This window comes from Polyodon spathula, chromosome 15 (assembly GCF_017654505.1).
Source record: "Polyodon spathula isolate WHYD16114869_AA chromosome 15, ASM1765450v1, whole genome shotgun sequence".
Lineage (NCBI taxonomy): Eukaryota > Metazoa > Chordata > Actinopteri > Acipenseriformes > Polyodontidae > Polyodon > Polyodon spathula.
The window spans coordinates 16,157,397-16,179,880 of record NC_054548.1 but is presented as its reverse complement, the minus strand read 5'-3'; the positions used below and the strand labels follow the sequence as shown (position 1 = coordinate 16,179,880).

At 38.4% G+C, this 22,484-nt stretch overlaps 2 protein-coding genes across 2 annotated transcripts in view; one reads left to right on the top strand and one right to left on the bottom strand.

Annotated features, from left to right (window-relative positions):
* LOC121327855 (motile sperm domain-containing protein 2-like) overlaps positions 1-11,648 on the bottom strand; it is a 30,104-nt gene extending 18,456 nt beyond the window's left edge. The window contains exons 1-4 of the mRNA XM_041272131.1: positions 11,510-11,648; positions 9,256-9,411; positions 2,184-2,270; positions 11-165 (exon numbers count right to left, since the gene is read on the bottom strand). Coding sequence (XP_041128065.1) covers positions 11-165; positions 2,184-2,270; positions 9,256-9,411; positions 11,510-11,579 — 468 coding nt within the window. The 5' untranslated portion in view covers positions 11,580-11,648. The remainder of the gene's footprint in view (positions 1-10; positions 166-2,183; positions 2,271-9,255; positions 9,412-11,509) is intronic.
* A 3,276-nt stretch (positions 11,649-14,924) lies between these two features.
* Positions 14,925-22,484, top strand: LOC121327521 (Fanconi anemia group B protein-like). The gene is made up of 5 exons (XM_041271591.1): positions 14,925-15,124; positions 15,385-15,534; positions 16,550-16,706; positions 20,737-20,813; positions 22,007-22,484. Exons 1-5 carry the CDS (start codon positions 15,060-15,062, stop codon positions 22,446-22,448), a joined length of 891 nt encoding a protein of 296 aa, XP_041127525.1. The 5' UTR covers positions 14,925-15,059; the 3' UTR covers positions 22,449-22,484.

The window sequence follows — 22,484 nt, the reverse complement described above, 5'->3', positions numbered from 1 at the left end:
GAAAACTTACAATGTTGCTCAGTCCAGAATCAGTCATGTCAAATACCACCGTCAACGGCATTCCAGGTTCCCTTTTAGCATAGCGCTCCAACCAAAAGGCCACGTATCTCTTTTTGTCCAGAACAGTCTTTGCGTCTTTTACATGCAGCTTCACCTTAAACCAAACTAACAATGTAAAATGTTATTAAATGAGATATTTAAACAGACATGCAGTATAAACCCAGGCACAAGGTTAAACACTCATTATTAATCATAAGCTCAAGCAGTGCTTGAGAGACATGTGAACCAATGTTCCTTGTGGCATATAAACTTTGTACACTTAGCATTTTCTCCAGTTTCAGTATAAAATGTGCTGCCTAAGATAGTGTCCATTCCTGGAACAGACAGGCTTTGACATTGCTCAGCCTAGGCAGCAGGAAAACAGCAAAAAAAATACATAAATTAAACATCTGCAGTACTGACCATCAGGGGTCATTCTTCATCCATTTAGCAGCACTAAAAACACCGGAAAAAGTACATCAGAGTGGTCAACACAAAATAGAGGGGAGTGACCGGATTGGATCGTATACTTTGTGCTAATCGGTGTCCCTGAAACCAGCTGTCTGCTGTGACAAAACAGCCACACTGCCATTGCAGAGCAGACATACACATCTTTATATTACCCAAGTCAGCTAGTTTCCTGTTGAAGTGAGCTCATGATATCCTGAAGAGACTAGAGCCTCACAGACGACCCTATAGTTACTGTTCACTCCTGGTCAACAACCAGTTGTGCAGTTGGCATCAAAGCCTTAAAAGCGATTTACTGTGTTTATCTGTCCTTCCCTGGAAGGAAATTACTCACTCCTTTTACCAAGGAAACTGGTCCTCCTGATGTGTACAATGCTGACACGGAAACCTGCCAATCTGATTAAAAAAAGCATGGAACCAAGCCAGCAACCTTGTGGCGTAGAATACAGAAGGATCTGATTAGTTTTCAAATGTTGAGCCTTCATATGTTTAAATTCATGGCCAGAAAGAAAAAGAAAGCAACGTGGTGTATTAATTTGCTGAGGAGTAGATTACCAATTGCTGAAAGACATTAGGAACACTGAGCCAGTCATGGTATAATTAACTATCATTTTAATATAAATCAGATGCTACCATTTGCAACTGCAATTCAAATTGTCAGAACGACAATGTTAAACCACTGATCTGTGGCATCTAGCCCTTTAAAGGGACTAGACAGACTTTAACCAAAAAAAAACAACAATGATTTTACCATTTTGTAAGATTTATTTAAACCTATGATTTGTTGTCTTCTTAAGAAAACCCTTCTAAATGACTACACTTTTTTTTTCATTGTACGTATCCTTTTTAAACATCATCCATTCTTTTAGAAAAAGCATGTCTTTTGGACTCTTATAAATACCCAACTGGCAAAAACAGTTTGCATCAGGAAAATTTCATCACAAAAAGATGTGATACAGTTTTGTTTAATTCCAAGTCCCTGAATTAGATGGGCAAGGAGTGTTGAAAATTTGGGCTTTTTATCACAGCCAGTGTTCCAAAAATACCGAATTAGATTATCGGATTGCATGGGCCTAGTGGATACATAATTTAAATAAATTAATGGTATTGCAAGATAAAAGTTGTAATTACCAAGCAGGATGTTTATAAAACCAAAAAGTTAAACTAGGTTAATCATTACAGTATAACATTAATACAACTTCAACTGTTGGCTCCACAGACGTCCAAGGTTTCAGGTTCATTGTCAAATTCAGGTTTTGTGTTCAGCTTGGGGTTGTCATGCCAACAGCCCCATCAGAAATTGATGCAGAAATTTCACTTTTCCTAAACTTGATCTGCGATGCAAAGGTTCCAAAAATTCAGAGAATGAATATAATTGTAAACTTCCAATTACATTAATGTGACCCGGTATTCTGTTATGCATATGACTTTGCACACAGCTTTGGAACCCTGATGCTTTAAGACAGTAAATCAGTGCAACTCCCAGAAAGCATAGATGAGAATATGAACCATGAGGATCAGATGGGCTTTTGGAAAAGAGAAAAGTATGCGTCGAGGTAGAACCTGACCATTGGCTAGTGCTGATCGCAAGATGAATATAAAAAAATTAATGTCTACTTATAGTTTGTTTGTTCTTATTTTTACTAAACAAATAAGTAAATACAAATATTACTTACATAATTTGTTTCCTTCTTTATCATACCCATGAAGATAAACTGCACCAGTCTCGAACATCCACCTGGGAATGCTACACTCAGTTAGATCTGTAAAATAAGTGATCATTTTTACCTTATTAAAAGCATAATTTCAATGATAAATAAATATAATATCCTTAAGTTAAAAGCTGTCAAGTCTGCTAGAATTATTATTTAATCACTTTGCAGTCTCCATCTGATATGTTCAATTCCCCAGGTGGCCATTGGCCAACCGCCATTGGCCATGTTCGATTTTGTTTCCCTTCGATGCTCTGTAATCATAGCACTCCATCATCAAAAAGCTTCAAATTTAGTTAAACCCTTTAAGGAGCATACCGACTTGTCTCCTACCTACATGACGATTGACAGGGTACTTTGAAAATTATGATCCGATCAGTCTCTTCAGCGCTGACTGGCTACGTCAGTCTGATTCAGAAGACATAAGAGAGAGAGTGAGGAAAGTCTAGTTACTTGCAGAGGGATTTTTTGCGACCAAGCAAACATCCTCTATTTTTCTATTTTGGATTTCAACAACAATCAAAAACATCTAATACATGCAGGCAATTACTTTTAGGATATTATAAAGTTTAGAAATGTGTTTATTTTAAACTAAACTAAATGCATGTGTACAATCCATGAAACTGACCAAGTTTAGTATAAATTAGAAGATGCTGTTATATCTATATCAACTATCATTCTAAATCTGTATTATGAATGGATACATAAAGTAATAATCAAATGTAGGGAGTAAATGTGGAGGGGGTATTTATATATCTATGTGTGTTTATTTTATTGTACTTCTGTGCTGTGGCAGATCATTGTAACTACTACAGCAAGACGTTTTTATACTGATAAGGATGTTGAGCATTATGCTAACATCTGATCTGTATTGTGGACGGGCATATCATTTAATATAAAAATAAACATATAAAGTATTTATTTTACTGTAGATCTGATAACTATGGCCAGGTGTTTTCTAACCAATAAAGTAAGAATGTCTTATTTATATACATTTTATGCATGTATTTATTACTTTAACATCTCTGTTAAAACCATGGCAAGGTGTTTTATAATGGATGAGGAAGAGAGAGGAAGTGCTGCAAGAGTTGTTCAACTAGATTCTGGGGAATCTCAAACCCCTGGCAATGACCCAGATTATGTCCAGGAAGAAATGGAAAGTTCCACTTCTAGTCTCAGTGCTGAAGGGAGCTCTTCAGGTAGCACTAGTGAAGAGGATACAACCAGAGCAGCAAGTGGCTGGCAGAGGGTCAGAGGCAGAGGCAGAACACAGAGAGCACCTTCGACCAAAGAATTCACTGATGATGCACAAGAATAAGTCCCTTCTGTTTTCATAGGCATTCTTAGCATGACTTGTCAGGTTACAAACACTCACCAGTTGATTTTTATTTTTTTATTTTTTTTTTTTGTCTGGTCTACACAGACCATAAAAGAAATAAAACTGTAAAACACAGATGGCGCCTTGACATTGTTACATGAACATATGAAACCAGTCATGATTAAGTTTGACGTACACACATTTGCTAGTTATACAACGTTTGTATTGTTATTCAACTTGTTGAAGTTTTCCTTGCAACTGTTAACTACGTGGTGAATTTGGTTACAACAAAAACGAGCATTCTTTCTTTCATTACAAAAATAAAAAACCTTTTCTTGTAGCATGCTTTTTTATAGCACTTTAAACACATAAAAGCGGTTACAACTGCTTGGCTGTGGAGTTACCCCAATGGCAAAAAACGCTTGGCTGTAAAGGAAAGTGGGGAACAAAAAATAATGACATATGGCCATCACCACCAGTTTGTATATCTTTACATTTATTTTCACTCCTAGGAGCTGGCGAACAAGAAACTACTCAGAATAATAAATGAACCACCCCTTCCTACAAATATGCTGTTTCTTGACAGTGTTAGACCAGTTGTTCTCAAACAGTTTTCTTCGGTGGTCTCAGAGTGCGGCAATCAACACTTACTGGTGGCAGCACTGCAATTTTTTCCTAAATATACTTAGTTAATTGTTTGAAAAATAAAGAATATGTAGACATAGGCACATCTAGTTAGTTTGCAATCATTGCTGTAATGAAGCTAAATTACAACAGTCCCTCTCTACTGGACTCCAAGGCCCTTCTAACAATATACTGGAGATATAAAACAGGTACACTAGTCTCTGGCTAAGAGAACACCCCTTGGGAAGTAAACAAAGTCTTCTTATACCCGAAGTGTTCTCCAAGCCGGAGTTAGCCACCAGGCACAACACGAATCAAATAAATAAATATGTATTACTGAATAAGAAAAAGCAAAACAATATGCACATGTATGTTAATAAATTATAATAATAAAGTAACAGACAAACTAATGTTAACTAAAGCAAAACAACACGGTAAAAAAGCTTAAATTGCTACATACTATGAAATTAGCTGGTGGGTGTGTTTCGGACGATCACAATCGCAGAGGCAAAAATAGCGCGTGTTACTTAGGGCTAACTTAACCCTACCCTCACCCCCCACATCATTTTTTAAAAAAATGTTATGTTACCCGCATGGCATTCAAAAAGCTGTTATTTCATGACTTTTCTCACAACTTACCTCGCACCGCATCTTCAGCATGACACTGCGTAATCCCATCTGCGTTGCGTTGCCGCCTATTTCCACCGGAAGGTAAATATTGTATACATCGAAAGCTGCCGTGCAAAAACTCAGCACGCTGTATTATGTGCAGCTACTGAGTATATTTTATGTGCTACAGAACACCTCTCATGGTACGATTTTACCTTCCTGTGTTGCAATTTTCACTGCAGTGAATCAGGAAGAGCACAAAGTAGAATAGCGGCGCTGATTAACACTAGAACTGCCACAACAGGTAGTCTGCTCTTGACTTTTCCTAAATATATGCATTAAATACCCTGATGACATTTGAAAGGCATGATCGCAAAAATAAAAAAAGTTATAATCCCCCTCTACCTAGAGCTGCCAGAGCAGTCATTTTGACTGCCTTTTACAATACATGTTTTTATTTTGAATATAACCTACAACATTCTATTTTATTTTTATATACAAGCCTGTTGTTATCTCTACTGGACCTGGCAGCCATCAATTTTTTCGTTTCGTATAAGGAATGCACCAGGGAAAATAGGAGAGATTTCATCTTGAAGCTAGCCACAGCGCTTCAGCAGTAACATTTCCATCAGAAAACTGCAAAAGCAGCAGGCTGCTGCAGCTCAACCTACATTCTCTGCTGCACTCAGTGACACACACGCAAGAGAAAACATGTTACTTTTGTTTTAAATTAGTTTTGTAATTTACACACTAGTTTATTTTGAAATGTTTATTTTTATAGTTTTTCATTTTTTGAAGTAGTGCTTTATATGTTAAGTTAGAAAATAAACACTTATGTTTAATTGTTCATTGAAATGTAGCGTTTTGGCTGTGCAGATGTTTGATTTGATGCGCTTGAATAAAACTTTTGAGTTGGCTCCGACAGTGTCTTTCATTTTAATATTGATGTTGTTTAAAATGTAACCGTCATAATGCCTGCCGGCAGCGGTTTTAGGTATGAGTATAACCGTGGCAGTTCTAGTGTTAAGGAGCTGATGGTTGGCTACTTGGGAGCTGCTGTGACCGCACAAAATCACACTGGTGGCTGCATTTGAGAGACCATTAGTAGCCCATTTACACATGTATCCAGATAGCTGATCAATGTGATTTTGCTGCCAAAAACTTGCTAAATGATAAAATTTCTACTGCAGCCAAGAAGAAACTTTCATAGGCCAATATCATAAACCACATCAGGATCCTCACTGGAACACATAAGCCTTTTTTCTTTTGCACTTCAAGAGTTGTACTTAACTTTGAAGTCTCGTCTGACAGTTTATTGAAAACAACCTCCAATCCTCACAAACCCTAAAGCATCAAAGAACGCTAGGTTGTAAAAGAAAAGGCATCCAACTCCACAGTGTACGGCCTCAATGTTAAGAACTTCTGGATGAAGACTTTTAACTACTTCATTAGATTATTTATCAAAATAAAGCAGCAACATAGTTTCAAACTTTCTCAGAATGACCTTCCCTGTCAATCAAAATGTGTTTTCAGCCTGAAACAAATCACAAAGGAGAATTACATTAAAACTAGATCTAAAAGTCTTACAATATCCCTCACAACCACACCCTTTACCAAAACAATCAGACCAACACTGGAATTAAAGAGTTTCATGTTCAACCCAACTATCTGTGCCACTGAATAAAATCCTGCTTGCCATCATCCTCAATACTCATATCATTTATCATCAAGATAATTTATTAAAGTTTACAATCTACAGATATAGTGCACACATCCTGTTTAAATATGCAGTGTACTAATTCTGTGATCAGCAGGCTTCCTGTTTTTTATGCAGGGTCACAAAAAACACTACCAATTCTCTTTTTTTAAGCTATAAAAGCAGCAGCATCAAGAATTAAATCTCATGCCTAATAAGGGTTGTTACACAACCATATAGACATGCTGTGGTGTGCGTTGTGAAATTCCAGGTACTTTCTTAGGCACAAAGGAAAGAAAGTCCCATGCTGCAAACTATCACAATTTGATTATATATCACAAATTGTTATGTAACCCCACCCTGGTCATTCTGCCTGCAGAGCACAGACAAACAAGGCGTAAAATCACTGTAATTTGTAGTAAACAAGATTATCCTGGTTCTCATCGAAAGAATGTTGAACGGGCTAAAAGCTCCATTATGTAACCTACTGAAGTAATATTCAATTAAATTAATTGGTTCCTTTGAACCACCTGGATGATGCCAACACACTTACACAAAAGGTGCCCTATAGCAATTATAAATAAATCAATAAATAAATACAAGCCCCATATTCAGTAATAACCCATATACAATGCAATGTAATTCAATTAAAATACCGTACAGTAACCAGCATTTGCAATATACTAGAAGCGCAGATGAAAATAATGGTAGTATACCGATACACCCTCAATAACACTACCAGGGTATTTAAACAAAATATTAATAATGCCAGTGTTCCGGTACACCCAACGGTAATATAACAAATAAACAGACATACTATACAATTGCTGATAACTGTCTATATTAATAAAACAAATATACAAAAGTTTGTAGTTTCCAAAGAAAACCTCTCTTACTTTCCGCGGTCAAAATAAACCCCCGTATCCAACTCAATGCAGTTCCCAAAAGGCTAGAATTACCTCTTATTATACCGCACCGAGAGAAAAATTAATATATATATAGATATATAATATATATATATATATATAATATCTATATTATAATATATATATATATATATATATATATATATATACACACACACACACACACACACACACACACACACTGCCTATAGAAAGTCTACACACCCTTGAACTTTTTTCATATTTTGTTGTGTCAGTACCTCAAAGGTTCATGCATTTAAAAGAGGTTTTCTTCACCCACTTATCTACACACCATACTGCACACTTAAGGGGAAAGAAAAGGTTAGCAGGGGCACTCTAGTACGCTCTGCCCGGGAAAAGACAAAGATACATTTGCTTAATCACGCACAGTAACGAAGGCAACACGAGTTGTTCAAGTGAACAACATGCACTATAACAATTAGGCAGTACACAGCAGCTTCTGCGCCAGCTGTACAGATTAACAGAAATGCGTGCGCTGAACCGCATTGGCTACTGTGCACTGACCAAATGAAATGGTACAGGTAAGAGAAGAGGAGGGAAAAATAACACACACATTTTTAACAAGTGCTACAGTTATATGATCAAATTTTGGTAGATGCAGCATGAAGCTTATTGTGAGTGGCCCATTTCAGACGAAAAATAAGTAAATGTAGGAACACCAAAGCTTAAATGATCAGGCTAGAAAGATCCAACCAATGTCTAGCAGCACTGCCTGTTCAGATCCATGCCCTGTTTTTACCCAAGCCATTTTACAATTTATTTTATAAATAGATAAGGAAATAAAAAGCCGCTAGACACTAGACGTAATGCGACAAGCAAAACTGTGCAGAGGTGCGACAAAATTAATAGAACCTATATTTTTTATTATATTTCTTTCACACCGCAAGTGACAACTCAGGCGACGCAGGGGTAACACCTGAGAGACGCAAAACAAATAGAATTGAAGCCAATATTTTGCAATTTGTTGTGCGACAACTAGGGAATTGATCAATCAGAGAACAGCTTTAATGCACGTGGTCCAGCAGGGCGAAGCAGTATCCAAAATGACAGCAAAAAAAGGCACTGGATAAGCCTAGTATAGCTTTATTGCCATATATGTTGAAATATCGTCAAAGAAAGCTTGCATAATTGCTACATCACGTTGACGAATATGTACCAGTATTGATCATAGTTTTGTCAATAGTCATTTTTTATAGTTTTAATGACCTGCCAGTTTTCCAATCTGTGGCATCACCTGTTTCGCGTCTGGTATGTACGGTCACTGTGAAAGTATCTTGTTGCCCAATGAAAAATCACAGAGCCTCGTGTGTGGCGGCCTTAAAAACACAAAGCATTTTGCTGCCCATATAGAGTAGAAAGTGTATTTAAAAAAATAATTTAAAAGAATGAGGAACTAACCTTTCCCAGCATGAAATATAAAGAACAAAGATGAGCTTGAGTTTAACTTTATACAGAGTAAGGTGTAATTCGACAAGCAGACATACAGAACAAACACACTCAAAAAGAGAAGAGGTTAAACGTGGGAGGATAAATTAATGGCAGAAAAGCATTTTCAGTACGGTGGAATCACTTTCATACTAATAAATGTGACAAATGAAAGAATATTACTATTAAAAAAAATCAGATGACAATCAGTTTAATGCCTTTTAAACAGTAACAAATAGATTAAATTATTTACCCACAAAAAATTATATATATATATATATATATATATATATATATATATATATATATATATATATATATATATATATATATATATATATATATATATATATATGATATATATATAATATACTCATGTTCTGTCAAAGACAGTGGAGTTCTGTCAAAAGACCTTACCGTTTACTCCGAATTCTTTTCTCCATTGAAAACTTTCATCAATCATCTTTAAAGCATCATCCACATTTTGCAATCTCCACTGCAGGTAACAACCTGCCAGAGCATCATCCTTCTGCAGCCTCTCCACATCTCTAGAATCATATTTGTCTGTTTTGTCTGCAACAAACACAATAGTGGTTGTTAAAGTTGTCGTGGACTTCCAATGACTATATAGCTCAAAAATGCAAAGTCATGAAAGAAAGGAATGCTATCAAACATGTTTCAATTCAAAACAGGACATCTGGTACTACTCCAGGTTAAAGAAAATCTCAGTTTGCACGGCTTCCAGGAAACCTATACTTGCACTTCCTAGGTCATTCCGGCAGGTTCTGTCAGGGCCAATGCATGTTACTTGCTGCAAAGCATGCCAGTCAAAAGGGAAAGAAGCTGAGGGACAATCACTTCAGACAAATCCAGTGACATGTTACTTTTACAAAGCAACACCACCAGTATTCCAGTTAGTCAATGGTGCTCATGCTAACATCACCTTCACAAAGCCCCCTTCGCAGCTGCCCCAAAGCTTATAGTATATATGTGAGGGTCTCCGATGTCTTAAAATATTTAAAATCAGGTGATCATCTCACGAAGCCCAGCAGGCAAGAAGCAATACTGTATTAAGATATAGTTAATTTTCTATTGTAATTTCATTAAATCACCTGTTCAATAAATCATTTGGGACGTTTGTCTTGATCTGTGCAATGGGAATGGAATACATACAGTATCACTGATCAGTGCTCACTATTCATACAAATTACTGGGATTACCCAGCATTGGCATAAATAAGGTAAATAAAACAACAGTGGAGATTAGCTAGATTCAATACTACAGTAAATAGCCTACTTCAAGTGCTACAGTTGCCAAATTTTATTAACATGCAGATCGTGTAAAATGCATAATCACTATGACATGTGGGTCAAAGGGTGTTAATGTGGGTCAAAAGCTGTCTTCAATTTTTGAAGTAAATATATAATCTTCCAGGGGTTATACCATGAAGAGTTAAACACCTACGATTGTGAAACTTGTTTTCTTTTATTATTATTTATATATATGGCAAAGTTTACTAGTATTATAGTACCATCACCCCTACCCTAAAAGTAGAAAACAACCTCTAATTCTTGTAACAAACTTTGATGTAAAGGTCAAAATGTATAAAACTGCTTCTTTTTTTTTTCCTGAAACCATGACTTGACATCACAAGACTAAAATGTGTCATGCTCCATGAGATATATGACTCATTCCTTAGTGTAGGCATATGCCTTATTTACCCAGAAAACTGTATTAGCTGTGCTTAAAATGTGTGGGGAAAATATTCTGAGCTAATATATTATTTATATTATATATAAAACATACTGTTAATAATACTGATACATAAACCATTCCCACCTCTGGTCAATTTGTTAGACATTGTCAGCAATCTAGCATTTTCCTCTATTTCAAACTACTGCTAAGCACAATGACCATTAAGGTTTTCTATGTCTGCACAAAAGCGCTGATTAAGACATGTAAAGAATTGTGCACCCCTGTCCTTTAGTTTTTGTTACCCGATTTTGGTGACGTCCTGCATTCAACCTGTCACAACACAATTTTCTGGTTTCAAAGACACAGACTGACACCAGTCTTTGCCTGCCTAAACTTAATTTAGGTAGACCACACAATTCATTGTAGTCTGTGAGAAGCAGCGGTTAAGTTTTAGGGTAAATACGTTTCTAATCCAAGAGCATTTCGTTTGACAGGACCCGACACTGTTGGGGTGCGAGGCTCAGGTTGTAACAGGTGCAACAGTGTGGGGAAACAAAACCGGTGGTGTAGGATAAGAACGCTGGATTTGGGTCAGGTCACAGAGTTCTGACCAATCAGATCGAGAGTGCAGCACAGCCGGCCATTCTAATTTTAAACCAAAGTAAATGAATACATTACTTGAACAACTTTAGTTGACTGGCAATACACAAAGTCATATGTTTAAAATATTTTTATAATAATACTACAATTATCATTGCGAGTTATGCACTCCAAAAAAAAAAAAAAAAACAACAGCCTTAAATTCAATCACTTACTACGAAAAAAAAAATTATGAATGGCAAATTCTAAATAACGTATCAGTTTACTTAAAAATCTACACAATTTACCACCCGTGTTATTTAGTATAAATACATAAATAAACGAAATTTAATATAATATCCTCAGTAATGTAGGAAGAAAAATAAACATGTTTTACCTTTCAAGTATTCATTTATGAACCGTTGTCTCGTCTCGTTTTCCTGTTGAGATAACATAGAAGTCGACATTAATTAGAGGTCAATTATCTTTAAAATAATACTAAAACATACGAGTGTTAAACTTTTGCTTAATAATTTGTGTACCAGTTCTACTGCACCGTTGCTTATATCCGCCATATTCAGCCACAAATGACAACAGTGACGTCACCAGTCAGCTGAGCAAAGGTTTATGTGGCGATGTTTGTGAAACTGCATCTCTGTGATCGCCATGTTGGCTCACCTACCTAGACAGTTTACAACACAGTACTGACTCTTCATTGGAGTCAAAATGGCTGTAGCTTCACTAACCCTCAATGGACATGGGGCTGGGCTAAACAAAATAATATTTTTTCAAGTTTTTCAGGTAAAAAGCAAAACAAATCCCAGTGTACTGTATATAAATATACGGCAGATATGTTTGTATTGACAACCTCGTATTTTATTTGTTTTGCTTAATATACGTTATGTTGTTCTTTTCTTCTCCCATGATGCAGTTTTAGCGGGTAATTTATACTGCCATTTAATATTTCCATCCTGACCAAGTGTGCTCAATTTTTGGCAGCATCTTGACCAAGTGAAGTGACAGCTGAACAGCGGCGATCGGTATGCAATGATTCAATGAACAAGTGGTTCTTTAGAGGTACGGTGAGTTTTATAAAAGCTTACTTTTAGAAAGATAATAATGATATCGCTGTTTACAAGTTCATGTGACAACTAAAGGCGTTTTTTATTTATTTATTTATTTATTTATTATTATTATTATTATTTTATTATTATTATTATTATTATTATTATTATTATTATTATTAGTCCTATTTAAATGCCTAATAAAAAAAAATTCAAATTAGCATCCTCCTAATAGAGGATGCTAAATAGATAGGCATTTAACTAATTTTAACGAAAAAAACGGTAAAAGGACTGCAAATTAAATGTTCAAAGAAAATGGGGAGGTGGTACAGAGCACGCCCCCTAGAGTCCACTGGTCGACAAACGATGCCATGTCGCCAGCAGACTCCGCGTGGGCGTGCTCTAAATTAACCCGCGAACGAACGATGGCCTTGAACATGGCCCCGCAGTCAAAGAGACCTTCCCCGCTCATCTTACGCTTCCTGGTCTTATAAATGGCCAGTTTAGCAAGGGCCAGGAGCAGATTGACGAGGAGGTCTCTCTTTTTGCTGGAGCCACGAACAGGGCGCCCGAAAATGAGGAGGGTGGGGGAGAAATGCAGCCAGAACTGCAGCAGAAGGTTATTCAAAAGCAGGAAGAACGGCTGCAGCCTGGCGCAAAGAAAATAAATGTGAGCCACTGACTCGGACTGACCGCAGAAAGGGCATGCGGTGTCCGAGTCCGTAAAGTGACGCAGGATCTCTCCTGACGCGAGCGCTCCGTGCAGGACCCTCCAGCCCAGGTCCCCAGCTCCCCCGGAGACCAGCGGGGAGTACAGGGCCTCCCACTGGGGACCGACGCCCTCCGGCAGTCAGAGGGTCTCCCGCCAAGCGGTGTCTCGGCGGGAGACGAGGGCGGGGAAGTGGAGGGTGTGGAGCGTCATCGCGTACAGGGTCATCCTTGACGCCGATGGCAAGGGGGTCGAGGAGAACTGCGAGATCCTGCTCAGGTTGTTCTCGAGGGGAGGCCGAGGGGGGGCTCGGGCCTTGGGTTCGATCAGCAGGACCGGAGAGCCGGGGGTAGGGGGGGTGGGGGTAGATGGCTCGCCGGTCCTGAGAACTCCCTCGAGATACCTGACAGAGTCTGGGTGCAACGCTGCTTTGCACTCCTGGATCACTCGGCCGGCCGTACGGACGGACGGTCGCCCGAGCCGCCCTGGCAGGGGGCGACTCGGGAGTAGTCCTATTTATAACCCATTAAATGGGACAGTCCAATGTAGAGGACATCTTCAGCCGTCAAATGACGGCTGGAGAAAAAGATTCACATTAACATCCTCAATTTGAGGATGCTAAAAGGAATGGGCTATAACTAATTTAACGAAAACCGGTGTAAAAAAGAACTGTAAATTAAATATTTAGAACAATAGGGGAGGTGGTACAGAGCACGCCCCCTAGAGTCCACTGGTCGACAAACGATGCCATGTCGCCAGCAGACTCCGCGTGGGCGTGCTCTAAATTAACCCTAGACCGGAGGAGGGCCCTGAACATGGCCCCGAAGTCAAAGAGACCTTCCCCGCTCATCTTCTGCTTCCTGGTCTTGCAAATGGCCAGTTTAGCAAGAGCCAGGAGCAGATTGACGAGGAGGTCTCTCTTTTTGCTGGAGCCACGAACAGGGTGCCCGAAAATGAGGAGGGTGGGTGAAAAGTGCAGCCAGAACTGCAGCAGGAGGTTCTTCAGCAGCAGGAAGAACGGCTGCAGCCTGGCGCAAAAAAAATAAATATGAGCCACCGACTCGGACTGACCGCAGAAAGGGCATGCGGTGTCCGAGTCGGTAAAGTGACGCAGGATCTCTCCTGACGCGAGCGCTCCGTGCAGGACCCTCCAGCCCAGGTCCCCAGCTCCCCTGGAGACCAGCGGGGAGTACAGGGCCTCCCACTGGGAACCGACGCCCTCCGGCGGTCGGAGGGTCTCCCGCCAAGCGGTGTCTCGGCGGGAGACGAGGGCAGGGAAGTGGAGGGTGTGGAGCGTCATCGCGTACAGGGTCCTCCTCGACGCCGATGGCAAGGGGGTCGAGGAGAACTGCGAGATCCTGCTCAGGTTGTTCTCGAGGGGAGGCCGAGGGGGGGCTCGGGCCTTGGGTTCGATCAGCAGGACCGGAGAGCCGGGGGTAGGGGGGGTGGGGGTAGATGGCTCGCCGGTCCTGAGAACTCCCTCGAGATACCTGACAGAGTCTGGGTGCAACGCTGCTTTACACTCCTGGATCACTCGGCCGGCCGTATGGACGGTCGCCCGAGCCGCCCTGGCAGGGGGCGACTCGGGAGTAGTAGTAGTAGTCGTAGTAGTATTTTGTTTCTGTTAATGTATTAGTAAATAATTAAACTGTTTACAAAATTGTTTTTGAATTCAAATCAGGAGGTGAATAAAAAAAAAAAAAAAAAAAAGACTTCAATGTCGAGTAGTACTGTGTTAAATCGTGTTTGTATTTATCCCTCCAACTGCCTAGGATATATATTCTTAGTGGAAAATGAGGGTAACTGACCATTAATTTGGAGCAAATTAACAGTCAACATGAGCAGCGATTCATATCAGGCAAAAAAATCATTGCCTTCAATGGAGAGCTACTTTATTTTAGACTGACTAAAGTCAGACTTACTGATGCAGAAACATACAGACATCAGAACTGCTGTTCAAAAGGATGGCTTTCAAAGAAAGCAAAAAAAAATAATAATCTGAAGGACAGGCCTCTATTAGCCTGGGAACTTCCAACTTGGAAATCGTGTGCTGTAGCTGTGCCACAAACTCAAGAACTGGGTGCCATGCATTTTGCTCAAGCAGTATAAGACAAAGAGCAAGTTTCAGATACGCCCTGCTAATAGTACTCAGCTCAAATAATCTGGAGTCCCATATGGAGTTTAAATTGCAGTGTGAATTGGAGGATAATGTAACATTGCTGAAGGGCCCAACAGTTCTGTGAGGTAATAAAGAGACTGTTTACTTCACATCTCTAAAGACTGGCAAAGTATTGAGTGTTCCCATTCAACTTCCATGTGTGCAATTGATTGGGGAGCTGCAAGGAAAAGTCATCGTGATACTGGGATCTAGAAATTGCGTGGCAGAAGACCATGGTGATGCTCAGTCAGACCAAGTAGTCGGGGCAATTCATTTTTGGGGTATTTCTTGGAAACTGAAAACATATTTAATGCAGCACAGTTTGTACCTCATGCATACAGTTGTATGGTAACTTGTATGTTTGTCAACAAAACAGAAGAATTAGGCAACCAATTGAAATCAACGGTGGTCGAAGCAACCACAAATAATCAGTTGATTTGGTTTGTAGGTGGAATCCCAAAAGACATCTGCCAGCTTCCCTTTGAGGGACCCCAAAAATAGAAAAGGCTGCAACAGGCAGGGAAGATAGCCTGTTTGTTGTTACTTTCAACTGTGGATATGTCTGTTCAGTTTGGAAAGAAGGTTGGCAGGTAACTACTTAATGTGCAGTAATCAATTGGTAAATTCTTAGTTCTAGTTACTAATTTATAAGTTCCAATGTTTCATAATCAAAGTTGCACAAGCTAGGGATCTGTCTTTTTGAGACCAATAATGTCAATGTTTAACTTGATGCCAATTAGATGCAGAATTATATCAACGTAAATTGAAAAACAATGCACCAAGAAGCAATATTTCTATACTGATTGACATTGTATTCTCCTTGTGTGCAAGAATTAAATGAACCCTAACAACACTGTGTAGGGAAATGGATGTGACTGTTACAACTGTCTGAGCCTCTTTGCTTTTATGATCTCCAAAGCTTAAGGGAGAAGGGTGTAAATGCATTCTTTGTCTTACTCTCTGGAGAGACAGAATCATTTTGTTTAGATGGCTGTACCAGTGTGATAATCCCATGGTATAACTTCAGACACACCATGAACCTTGAGAGTTACATAATGCAAAAGAGATTCTGTATCCCAATTAATTTCTTCTTTTTCTTCAAAAATACCAAAAATACAGATCCCTGTGGTGCAAAGTGCAATGATGCAGCATAATGGTCATACGTATATTTTATATTAAAACAATAATTTTTTGCAGAGTTTTACAGTAAAATATGACTCTACTGTATTGTGGATCAGTTTTTTGAAGAGAGGTTTGGCCTACACGAAATATAACACACTCCCAAAGCATATTGTTCAAAACACAGCCAATAACATTAAGAAAAGTATACTAAAAAAATTACCAGATTCAACAAATAGCCTACTTGATTCCTTCTAGGCTATGACGTGCTTTTCCTACATGCTTCCTGATTTATAAAAAGAAAGAAAAAACAATGTAATGACTGAAACAGAAAACAAGAAGAATATAGGACTGTTGGTTAAGACAGATGTAATATTTCCTAATAAGTTGTATTGGGGACATTTTTTTCAATTTTTTTTATGTGGCTTCCAGTTGGCAAGGTATCCAGTCTTTGCACATTGACGACTTTGTTCATTGTGGAAAAGATCAGATTTTATTACTCTTTGAGACTTCTAATACAGAGGATATTTTTGAGAACTATACAGTGACAGATCTTCTTGAAATTACTTACTCTGAAAGTCCTTACTTATGCGACCTCAGTTTACTAGTTTCACACTAGAAGGTTTAATAGTTGAGCAAAAACGGTGAAATTGAGGGGTTGGACATTAAAAATGATAAAACTTAAATATGGTGACTACAGTACTGTCTGCCCTAGATCAGATGTCTTACCCAGATTTTGACAGAATGTTACAAGAGGGAGATCTAGCTTAATTCTCTTGAGTACATGTCTGGATGCCATTTGTATATCAAAATACACAAGAGAAACACAGAAGCGTGAAGTGTATATCGCATGTAATTCTCATGTTATGTCCAACTTTTTCACTTTTCCAATAAACAGCGTCTCGTAATAGTTGTATGAAGAATATTCAGAAAAGCAGTACAGTATACATATTGTACATGCATATATATATATATATATATATTTTTTTTTATTGAAACTTGTGGGGGACATTCAATAAACATGCATTAATTTCTCATTAGAGTAATGTGAAAGTGTGAAGATGTGAATGATGATAGCGCTGTACAAGACAACCATCTCCTTACTGTCCAGGCATTAGATGTGGTTTTATTAAAATATACTCCAGTGTAGCTTTACAGTTGAACTATGAGAGCACTGTTCTATCAATCTACATGGCAAAAACCTTTAATTTTAATGAGGTCCACATAGAACTAATAAGAGCAGAGGGTAAGGGGGTGACAACCTAAGAAACATTCTCATACCTCCTGACAGTATATAGTTGTTGAATTTGAGGTTATCCAGACCTTATTTACTTTGACTTGGATGAGGCTTTATGTGAACTTGCTGCAACACAAAAGTTTAGATGCTGCACTGTGAAATCGTTGTTGGGTGAGTAATACATTATAAGAAGGAACTGGGGATTCGAAACCAAATGCAGTACTTCCAACAACGCTTAGTGTAATGGAAAGATAGATATTTTTTGCTTCCATCCAAGTGATCTGTCTCTTCGGTTCAGGGTGGCAACATAACCCTGTTGATCCATTTATTAATTGTCCTTAATATATCAAACTTGTCCTTGTTGAGGGAGGTCCACTAACTAAAATGGGACTGACGGTTGTGTTTTTGAGGTCAGGAAAGAGGATGATTAGTGTCATGCCTTTATAACAGGAAGTGAAATTACAAATTAGTTGTTTTTTAAGACTGGTTCAGTGGTGGTACATTTTAATACAGAGCAGTTGTATCAGACAGCCATTCCTAGTAATACAGTATGCACATTTTCTTTTCTGCAAACCCTGTTGTAGAAAAATCAGCTTTTAAACTTCATTTTTATTAAATATTCCTAATCCAACCATTTAACCCTGCTACATAAAAGATTGTTGCTGATATGGCTTAGCAAGTCATTGCAGTAGTTGGCTTTAGATGGAATGTTAGTGGAAACGTGTGTTTTTTTTTTTTTTGTTTTAGCCAAAAAAAACTGCCGAATAACATATGTGTATATATATATATATACTATATATATATATATATATATATATATATATATATCTATATATATATATTGACTTGGTTTCGTTTAACAGCAAATTGTACCTGTTATAGGCAGTGTTTCAGAATGTGGTACTCGCAGGGATCGTTAAGTACTTTGTATTTGTTTGTTTGTTTATTTATTCATTTATTTATTTAATTGGTATTTTTAATTTACGTTTTACATACTGTATAAAAGTATCTGAGCTGGGGGTCCTCAAGTGGCTTACCTGGTAAAGTTCACATAGTGTTGTAATCTCTTTACTACGCGACAGCAATCTCAACCAGCCTAGTGTCTGCTGAGTCAAATCGGGTATATGCATATGTTTTTGGCCAATCAGTGTATGTATGGTGTTGAGTCAATGTGCTCCCTTCATCTTTGACGTCATGCCAAGTTGGATTCTGGACACCTAGTTGAGCTCAGTGTATTTTGGAGCTGCTACATTCACTCCCTATTTGATATGCAACAGTGTACACTCCTAACCAGATTCAATTAACTCGGCTTGGAAAGCTAATGTGAATTTCATTAGCTACAAATGTTTCCTGAAACAGTGAGTACTTCACAGCTTGCTAGTTAAGATGCTGGTTATCGAGTCATAGTAAATGCTAACAGAGAAGTGTAGACACCAGAATGATGGTCGTGCTGTTCCTTTTAACGTGATTTAATATACAATTTATATGCTGCTTTGAGATCCCATAGACCGGGGGTCGCCAACCATTTAGTGCAAAAGAGCCAAAGTGGTATTCAGAGCAAGTCATTACAACAAGTGAAACCCTATTCATGGTGAAACCAACTCCAGCACTAGAAACACCAATAAGAGAAGAGAGTAGGCAGACCTGAAAGAACAGTGAGGCTGCATGTGGTGACTGAGTCGAGCAGCGATACATTTGTGTAGGTGCTACTTGTATGGTCTTTTGTTTCATTGGTAAAATGGTTATTGGTATTCTTGAATGGTTCACAAAAATAATTCATAAAAAGGGTGTACTGGTACTCTGATTGATTAAGCTCGACTTCTGTATAGTCTCATCCAAGTGTTCTTAATTCATGTACATTAAATACTGATGGTTTGTTAACTTCAATGGTGCCCCAATAAGAAACACACTGCCCCCTTGTGGCAAGTGGCAATTATTAATTTTAAATGTGAATGTAGTCAGTTTCAATAAAAACAAGAAGGGGGAAAAAACGTACAAATTAGGGGTCTTAATTCGGCAGCCCATCACAGTGCTACCCGTTATAAAGCGGTTGTCTGGGTCCATAATTAGGAGACGGTATTATTTGTGTTTCCCTTATAAAGAATATTACTGTTCCCAAAATGATATACAATGCCCACAGCCAAACTAATATTGTAGCATACGGTGGGAAATGAAGGAAGGAGACCCACACAATTTGCCAGTACTCGAATCCATGGTTTATTGGGACGATTATTCCCGGACCGTTAGCCTGGGCCACACCAAAAACAGCAATCAGTCTTGCACGCTCACAGCAGCACATTCACACAGCAGCTTCTCTCTTTAGTGTAGCACATTTTCTTCATCGTTTAACTATTGGTAGATTATAAATAAATAAATAACTACTTAGCTCATTCATGCATGGCATCAGCAGTATCAATTTTGATTAAGCTCACCGCAAAAAAAATTAAAAATTAATCCCTTTGTTTTTATACTGCCATCATCGTTTTCCTCCAAGATGGATGAGAATTATTTCATTTGCATGGGGCAAAAGAAACAACTGGTACCCGTTATGCCTTTCCAGCTCTGCTGGACATTGTTTGCATCCAGGCATAATTAAATACCAGGGCTTTTGGCTTGAACTGGGATTTTTATTTTGAAAATGACTTTTGTAATAGACCGGTGCAAGTTTTAAATATACCAGAATACATGTCAGGATAACAAATGTATCAGTCATTAGATTAGCATTTAATATTTTATACAAAAGTCTGTGTAACAGATGGCAGGTGTTTTTCTTTGTGTTTATCCAACCCCTGGAAATACATTCAGGCAAAGCAGTTACAGACTGAGTATCACTGTTTAAAGTTGTTGTAGCTAACAAAAATCAGTTAGTATTACTCTTGCTTGGTCAATGCCCCACCTCTATAACAGCTTATTTCCTGTCATTAACTAAACAGTTATCCCCCATTTACTGACATGCTTTACAAGACACTGAAGTGAAATGACCAAGGAAGTATACCTGTAACATTTCCTGGAGAAAGGCATGGAACAGAGTCAGTACTGGTATCATATTTTTAAATTAACATACATGTTTGTTATAATGTGTTTCTATCTAAACTACAGATTCCAGACATTTATTGCTAATGGTAGTGAGACTGGTGATATTCATGGTGTTTTGGTAGCTACCATTACTTTAAGTGGGTTTATTTACACTATTTTAATTGGAAATTTTATCCTGGGAGGAAGTGGCTCATTAACTGAATCTCTGTTTCAGGAAGGTTTGGTCTCTCTGTGGGAAGAGGAGACCTGCACTGATATCTCCAATGGTGAGGTTCTTTCTGTGTCCAAAGATCTCCCATAGTTCATGGACAAGGTCTGGCAGCAAGTGGTGGATGACAGCTGGGTTGTAGGAGTTAAGCTGACAGAATCTGCTTGCTTGTAAAGTACTCAGTTTGAGAATAGTATTGAGAATTGGATAATGTTAATGTTAAGTAAAAGAAGACCAACTTTTGTATTTGTGTGTGTGTGTGTGTTTTTTTTTTTTTTTTTTTTTTTTTTTTTTTTAATACAAAATTCTATCACTAAGCCCCTGCTGAAAATCAATTTTGTAAGCTGCCAGTTTATTTTGGATTGTTTGAGGTGCTGTATCAAGGCAATCTTTTTATCAGGCTTACACAGGGAATCAGAAAACCACAGGTGCACAGAACCGTGCACTATTGATTTGTTCAGGCTTTCTATGCGGAGGACCAATGCTCTGCATCTGGACTCAATCATGCCAATAAAAACAAGCAACTGCAGCATACTAGACACAGAATCCTCTTCCATGGCATCTTATGTGATTACAGAGCTAGGCTGTGGCATAGCATCACAGCGGCAACTGTTTTTGTAGTGCATAATACCAAAAATAATCCAGATATGTATTTTGGCCCTAAACAACCATGGTTAAATAAAACTAAGCATACTCTACACTCTGAAACTGTTAAGATAATCAGAAACTCATTTGGAATTAGTTTTACTTTTTGCAGAGGTGGATGCATCTAAATTCTCTAGCGACAGAACATTTCTAGCCTGTTCTTAATAGAAGCTCTGTAATTAATTCCCAGTTGTAAAAAATTAAAAACAAAGAAGAATATCGGGCCAGGTTTAGTAAGTTTTTACTCCAGTGCAAAGTTTGCACAGCTATGTTATCTAAATTCAATAAAGCCTGTGCCTCGGCACTAGATTTACACAGTGCAACATCTTGGCATTACAATTATGGAAACATTGAAAGAGATTCCACAATAGCAATTCAACTATAAGCCACAATAACTCCTCCAAAATGTCTCCCTGGTTCCTATAGTAACAGACATTGTCATAGACCTTTGGGATCCATTAAGGGCACTGGTAACTCATTGGCTTGGCAGACGTTGGCTGAGGAAGCCAAGAAGTTATTGTTGTAGAGTTCCTGATTATAACAAAGGAATTGAAAAATAGACAGAATGGCAGATTTATGCTGAATAAATTGGAAACAAAAACATAACTACTGTGTCTCTTGGCTGTTGCAACATTAATAAGGACATTTATATCATCAATCTAAAGTAAATGTTTTGCTTACAAATGGCCTGTACATAAAGCAATTTTTTGTTTTACAGATCACTGGATGATGTGAGTTTGTCGTTATTGATGGATCAAGACATCTACACAGCCCCTGCAGTCATTCAGTCACAGAGTAATGTGCTCCAATTCAGCAAGTCCCCTTTCTCCGGCTCATTTCCCCAGTGTCAGACAGAACCGCTAGCTAAAAAGATGAGACTGGCATCAGAGAAGTGGGGGAGATTCAGGCACCGCTATATTGAAAAGTCATGTTCAGAATTTCACAGGAGTCAGACACAAACTGTTACCACTGTGACAGACCTGTCACCGCTGCTAGCTTTCAGTAACCTTAATTGTTCTGTGATGCTGCATGCCACAATAAACACAATTCACAAAGACAGCCCGAGAACAGGCGCGCCAGTAGTTTTCCAGTGCAGTAGTTTCTTTTCTCTTGAAGTACTACCCCAAACTCTTCAGCAACAGCAAACTTGCTACAGGTAACGTTAACATTTACATGGCACAACTCGGTGCATTTAA